Raw genomic sequence first — 6,776 nt, forward strand, 5'->3', positions numbered from 1 at the left:
CAAGAAAACGGCCGCACTTCAAAGAAAGGTTGCCGGCCAGATTGGAGAGCTCTTTGTTCAAGATGTAGTCGTTTCTGAGCTCTTTTTGGTAAGCCTCGATGTCTTTGATTTTGACGGCCATTCCGACCGCTTTGGTTGCAAGAAAAATGAAGCTGTCGATCAGGCTGTCCGTAGTCTTCGAGCCCACGTATGTCTCGTAGCCTTTGGTGTATTTCTCGACATCTTTGTCGCTCAGGCGCTTCACCTGCTCGTGTGTCAGCTGCACTCCGATGGCCTCTTTGGCTTTGCTTGTAGACACCAGCACGGCCAGCTGCTCGCGAAGAGCGGGAATGTCGGGTCCGGGGGCGGTTTGAACAAGGCTACCTGCGAGACCACTCGACGGCTCGGGCTCGGTTTGAAGAAAATTCATAATTTCTGCTAACGCGGCGTCTTCTCCAGCGGGGCTCTGCCTCGCGCCTCGGTCTTCAGCCATTATGCAAGGCTATATACACCTGCAATTTTTTTATTCAAATAACTTTACCCCGTACGGGTGCCGAAGCGCGAACACAAGATAAGAGAACTTTCTCTCTTTCAGCTTTGAAACCAGACCTTTGTACTCATCCGGGGAAAGCTCGCCGACGTAATCGTCAAAGATGGCTTTCGTGGTCCTGGCCGAGGGGGTGTAAAAGAGGACGATCGCCGCCACGTTCTCCCGGAAGGAAGCTGTTATGCCGGTCAACTTCTGGGTGAGCGCCCACACGCTGATGCCCATATGTCGTGCAGAAAAGGCGAGATTTACCAGCTCGCCTGTGCGCCCTTTCACATCTTTGGAGGCCGCGCAGTCGTCGAGGATTATGAGCGTGTTGGTGCCCTCGGAAAGCCATCTCACGAGCTTCAACCACCTTTCCACGTCGTGCTGCTCGCAGACTATCACATCCATTCTCGGATCGTTTTCGCCAAGCCGGTGGTAGGTCTTGTTGTGCGTGAACGTCGGGCAGATGAGCACGATGAAGTCGAACTTGCCGCGGAACGGGCCGTAGAGCTGGTCCACCACGAACCTCGATTTGCCAGAATTGGTCGGCCCCACGATGAGAGCGTTGAAGGGTATCTTGCTCGGGTCCATGTTATATTCAAAGCTGTACAGATTCCAACTGTCTATCCATAACATTCAACTGGTAGTCGGCGATGATGAATACGTGGCAGGTCAAGTCGGCTGAGAATGCTTTCCTCTCGATTTCCAGCTGGACGCCGTCTGTACTGTTCACAATGCGCCTGCCGCTTCCGTACATTTCTTGGTCCGCCATGGTGCGCATATCAATCAGAAGCCCGAAATTATCTCCAGTGTAAAACTTTGTCGCATCCATGTGCTCGGTTTTATTTTTTTCCTTCACGAAGAAGCGTCGGGCCTCTTCCCACATGTCCTTGCTTTCGACGCCGTCGTTGTAAATCATGTGGGGCGAGCCGTTGATCGTGACGCTTACTTTCGTCAGATCCGGGAAGACGTATTTTTCTGAATCTCCGGCGCCATTAGCGTACGGCTCTATGAAAAGTGGCAAGAGGGCTTTCATCGACCTTTTTTGGCCGTCGATTTTGATGTTCTTCGTCGTGTTGGAGTCTTTTTCGAATTGCACCACTTTGGAATGCATCACGTGGTCATAGGCGAACTCTTTCCCGCTGTAGTAAACGCTGTACGCCTCTTCTGCCAGAGTCTTGCTGCGGATCATTTCGTACTCGAGATGGATGTTCGTCAGCTTGTATTTTAGCTTGGTCGGATCAGAGCCTTTGACCACATGTTCAGCTCCAGCAAGGGTTACTTCGAACTTGAGCTCGTTGTAAAGGGCATGCGCGTAGAAAACGCCGTGATCAGTTAGGATCTGATGGTCAAGCCTGATCCGGTACTTTTTTCCGTATACCTCGTTTAGCTTTTCTTCGGCGTCGACGCCAGATTTGTTCTTGTCTCCGGCGTTTGAGCGGATCTTGCACAGATCCTCGCTCTGAATCCCTTCGAGAATCCTGCTGTCTCGCTCTTCCTGTGAAAGTAAAAGGTCATCAAAGATTTTGTAGATGCCGTAGCCGACCGTGTCTTGCAGTATTTCGCCTCCAAACTTCACGTTCAGCCTGTCAACGAGCGCCCGCGTGACGTTCTGTACGAGGAAGTTGTTGGCTTCCCCTCCAGAAAGGTCGATGTCAAAGACAAGCGCAAGCGAGCCCGGCACCAGAACCTCGTTCACGTTCAGTTTTGGCACTGAAACATACAGCGTGTCTCCGGGGTGGGCTTCAGTGCGGTAAAAGGTGGGCCGCTTGACCGCGCGCTCGGCCTGCATGGCGCACAATGTTTTTTTGCTGTATGTTGCGCGAAGGTTCTCTGGAACTGACATCGTATTACCCGCCGGCGATAATTTCTAATTTGAAAAATAATATGCTTGAAATATATCGCTATGGCGGAAGGCGGTGGCGAATTTGGTTACGAAGACCCGGCCCTTGACAATCGGCTTGACCAGGACTCTGATGAAGGCGAACAAGAGGTTGACACAACCCGTCCTTTTCAGCCAGGCGCGGCGTCCACTCCCTACCAACCTGGCGACCCCTACAACGGGGGAGAACAAACGGAAATGCGTACTATGGTGCACGAGCAGCCCGGCCTGCCTGACACTTCTTATGCCGAGACGTCATTTGGGGGAGAAGAAAACCCCTTGATTGAAAGAACACCTTCAATCAGCGATCTTCAAAAAGAAAGTTCTTTGCGGCAAAAACTCAAAAAAGCTGTAGATATGATAAAAGACAAATTCCCAAAAGCAAACTTTGAAAAAATCACAATTAGAAGAGGCACCGGAAAAAATGAGGGAAAAATTGTTGCTTTGGGGTCTAAAAAGGGTGAGTACAAGATTCTAAAAGATGATGAGTCAGGCTTCATGCAAAATTTTTTAGACAGCTTCAAAGATAAACTTGCGCCGAGGGCTGAACAAATTATAGCCGAAGACCGATGTACAATCAGAGAACAACGCCAAAGACTGAAAGAAGCTGAAAAACAACTTCAACAGGCGGGAAAATTAGCCGCGCAAAGAGAAGACCAAAAGAGAGAATTGGAAGCTTTGAGAAGTAAAATCGCCCAAACTGATGCACAGCTTGATGCCATTCAGGATGAACAAGGTTCGAATCTTGATAGTGAAGTAGAGCTGCGTAGGCTCAAACAACAGAAAAAGAACCATCAAACCGATCTTGAAAACAAGAAAAAAGCTTTGGACTCGCTCACAAAAAAAGCAATAAACAGAGAAAAGGAACAAGCCAAGGTTGACAGACTCAGGGCCAGCCTCGCAGCAAAAGAAAGTGAAACAAACGCCATGGAAGAAAGGCTCAACCAAACAAAAACGTTGGACGACCTCAAAGAGCAGGAAAGCGAGCTGCTGCGCCAAAACGAGGACGACCAGGCGATCATCCAAGATGAGAATGCCTCACCCTCCGAAAAAGAAGACGCAGAAGGCAGAGTGGCAGAAAGAAACGAGGAGATCGCGCGTTTGCAAACTCAGATCGCGGAAAGGGAAAGGGGGCGTCCTCTCTTGGAAAGGGTCAAGGAGATCTTCAAAAATATGGCGTGACGTTGACCGCCATTCTTCTCGCCGCCGGGACCACAATCGGCGCTGTCATCGGGGTCCTCACCAGAGGTTTGAAAGCCACCGGCAAAGCTTTGGGAAATGGCCTCAAAGATGTTGCCGCAAAACTTGGTTCTCTGCTGCCCGGGCTGATTGGCTCGATTGTGAGCTTCCTTTTCAAAGCCGCCGGCCAAGTCGTCGGTTTTCTGGCCGAGCACACCTGGCTGCTCATTCTCGCCGCTGTGGCCTTTTTGTTCGAAAAATATTTTAAGAAGCAGCGTTAACCAGCGGGCCTCTTACCTCCAAGCCATTAACAGCAAAGCCGATAAACCAACAACACCGACAATGACAGCCGTTTTGTTAATTTCGTGCTGCGGCGTTTTGTCTGCAGCCTCGCGCTCAATTTTTTGCGCCGGTGGCTGCGCTTGTTGAGTTTCGGACGAAGCTGCTTTCCTGTGGGGTGGAACACCACGCCCCGATTCAGATGTTGCGGCTTTGTGTATCGGGTTGGACGGGTGGCTGTTGGGCGGGTTAATTTTTGACGGGCCGTCTGCCATGGGTTTGAGCCCAGCTATTTTTGTCTCCGGGTTTACCTAGTTGTTCACTCCCAGTTTCATCCCGGAGACCGCCTGTTTCAGCTTGTTGTTGTAACCGCTCGTGCTTGCGGTGTTGATTATCATCTGCGCGGGCATGAGCCAGGCCATGGGGGCAACAGCGAGATTGAGCCTGACCTTCGCTTGGTCCACCGCGAGCTGGTACCTTTGCACGCTCACGGCCAAGTCGGGCTATCTGATCGCGTCTTTCATCAGCAACAGGAACTCGCTCTGGGCTTCTCTCGTCCGACCGCCATAACCGAGAATGCTGCTGCGGACGTTGACTTGCGCGCCCAGGACGCAGTAAACGAAAGCCTCGATTGACTGATTTATTCTCGACAAGCCCGCTTGCGTCAAACCATTCGCGGTGTTTGGCGCGAACCAGTCCGCTTGAGCATCAGAATCGGCCCCCGGCTCGATGTAATAGATCAGGTTTCCTTTTATCCCTTTCCCGCCTTCATCACTGAATTTGTTCCATCCCGGGTATTTATAGTCGGTTTTCGACGGGCCCGCGCCGGTCGCGTACACGTAAACGCTTCCCAGACCGTTGTCTTCCCCGTTCGTGAAGCGGAAATCGCTCAAGGGGGCAATGCCGAACTCGCTGCATATCCTTTTGTACGAAGCGACGTCGTAATGATTGTTGTATTGGTTGAACGGCGGGTCTCCGGGCAAAGCGCTCATGCTCTGAATTCCTCCTAGCTGGTACAAAATGCGCCTGACCGTGAAGTACACGTGGAATTTGTAGAAAGCTCTTATCTGCGGGGGGAGATCAATCCCGCTGTCAAAGATTTCGCGAGAAACTCCGCACCCCTGTGTCGCGCAGAAAACCGCGAAGTTGAGCTGCTGCGGCCAATATTTCATGTCAGGCCCTCCTAACCAGTGTTTTGATTCGGTTCCAGACGTGTGCCTGAGTTTGGTTTTTTCAAATATTTCTCGGAATTTTGTCGTGAAATATTGATCAGGCGTGACGTATATTTGGATTGGGGCGTCGAATATTTTTTTCAAACTTTGCGCTTTGCCGTCGAAAGGTACGGCAGGGATGGGCAAGGAAACTTTTGAACCAAGCGGCGCCAGCTGGTAAGGAAACCCTCCAATGTCCCCCGAGCACTTGTCTTCCAAACCGAGCGCCTTTTTCATTTCCTCGCTCCAATATTTTTTGTCTGAGCCGAAGAGGCTTTGAAGCGAGCCTGGACGCTCTTTGAAAAAGATTTCTTCCGTTACGTTTTTTCCGTCTGTATTCCCCTGAGCAATGAAACGGGATCTATCGGCCTTGGGGAAATGTCCCACAAATTCTCTCCGTGCGTTTGCCTTGGCAATTGAGTCTTTTATCACAAGGTTTGTATCTTTCCACACATTCGCCATGTATTTTGAACATAATTTTATTTGTTGAATATAAAAATGGTTGTTTTCACTGTTGTCACGCAACAGAACGGAGAGACTATCAATTTTGAAGACCAGCTCCCAGGAGCAAGCCATGTCAGACTTTTGAGTTGTTGCTTTTTCAACTTGTGGCATAATCTGAGTCGTGTTGGCAGAATGTTTTTAAAAGAAAACAACCAAGTGGTTGCATCATTGCCTGAAGGGCATAACAATGTCAAGAGCATCGTGAAAGAACTGAAATCCAGTTTTGAATATTACAAAAAAGGAAAATTGGTCTTAGAAACGAATAACCCCAATTCTGTTCTCAAAATTACAACTGCCGCTGCCAATTTTGGCAACACTAATCAAGCCAAAGAAGTTTCCGTTGATTACAGTTTGGCCAATTTTCTTGGAATCGGGAGAGATATGAGGAAAGAAGAATATATCAAAAAGCTTAACAGCCCGAGTTTCTACTTCATCCACTGCGATCTCATCGACTTGACAAAAAACTTTTTGAATGGAAAGAAGTCAGACCTTCTTGCCAAGGTTGACGTCAGAAGAAAGCCTTATGAAAAAGTCAGCTATAACATGGACTCATCGCAAAATGCTTTCCGTGACGCTTCTACAGACAAGTTCATAAATAGCATCACCATTAAAGTGAAAGATGAAAATGGTGAACTCTTTGATTTCAAAGGCCTGCCGCTTCTTTTTGAATTAGAGTTAAATTAAATTTCTTTATATACGCAATGTCTTCGGCAAATCTGTTGCCACCAAGTGCACCGCCTGACATCTATCCAAGCCTTCCCGAAATGATGAATGCCGAAAATTTCCGGCTGACCGAGATAAGCAGAATTGAAAAAGAAATATCTGCTGAGGTCGAGCATTACAGGCTTGTGTTGAAAGAATACAAAAAAGCCCGGAAAGCGATTCACTATTCCGTGGTTGGCCTTGGCGCCTTCACAGCAGTTCTGTCTTCTGGGGCTGTTGCAACATCACTTACTGGTGTTGGAATTGTTGTTGGAGCGCCTGTTTCCGGGATTGCCGCTTTATCTGGCGCAGTTTCCACTGGCCTGTCCGTTGTCAACAAGAAGCTTGAACGCAAAGTCAATAAGCACTCGAGAATCCATTCTCTGGCTATTGCAAAACATGACTCGATTAACCTCGCCGTCTCACAGGCTCTTAATGATAATCGGGTTTCTGACACGGAGTTTCAACTGATCACACGTGAAATGCAGAAATATCGCCAGCTTAAAGA

At 49.1% G+C, this 6,776-nt stretch overlaps 2 protein-coding genes and 1 pseudogene across 2 annotated transcripts; 1 reads left to right on the forward strand and 2 right to left on the reverse strand.

Moving 5' to 3' along the window:
• Positions 1–1,109: 1,109 nt before the first annotated feature.
• LOC149110204 (uncharacterized) lies at positions 1,110–2,605 on the reverse strand. Its single transcript, XM_089292937.1, has one exon. The coding sequence runs from the start codon at positions 2,355–2,357 to the stop codon at positions 1,110–1,112; it is 1,248 nt and encodes a 415-aa protein (XP_089149063.1). The 5' UTR covers positions 2,358–2,605.
• A 6-nt stretch (positions 2,606–2,611) lies between these two features.
• LOC149110205 (uncharacterized) lies at positions 2,612–3,853 on the forward strand. Its single transcript, XM_089291594.1, has 2 exons — positions 2,612–3,464; positions 3,842–3,853. The coding sequence occupies exons 1-2, from the start codon at positions 2,751–2,753 to the stop codon at positions 3,851–3,853; spliced, it is 726 nt and encodes a 241-aa protein (XP_089147720.1). The 5' UTR covers positions 2,612–2,750.
• Positions 3,854–3,865: 12 nt separating this feature from the next.
• On the reverse strand, positions 3,866–6,013 carry LOC149110206 (uncharacterized; annotated as a pseudogene).
• Between the last annotated feature and the right edge of the window lie 763 nt (positions 6,014–6,776).

This window comes from Orbicella faveolata, unplaced genomic scaffold, assembly GCF_042242905.1.
Source record: "Orbicella faveolata isolate gen_17 unplaced genomic scaffold, um_ofav_v1 contig_24, whole genome shotgun sequence".
Lineage (NCBI taxonomy): Eukaryota > Metazoa > Cnidaria > Anthozoa > Scleractinia > Merulinidae > Orbicella > Orbicella faveolata.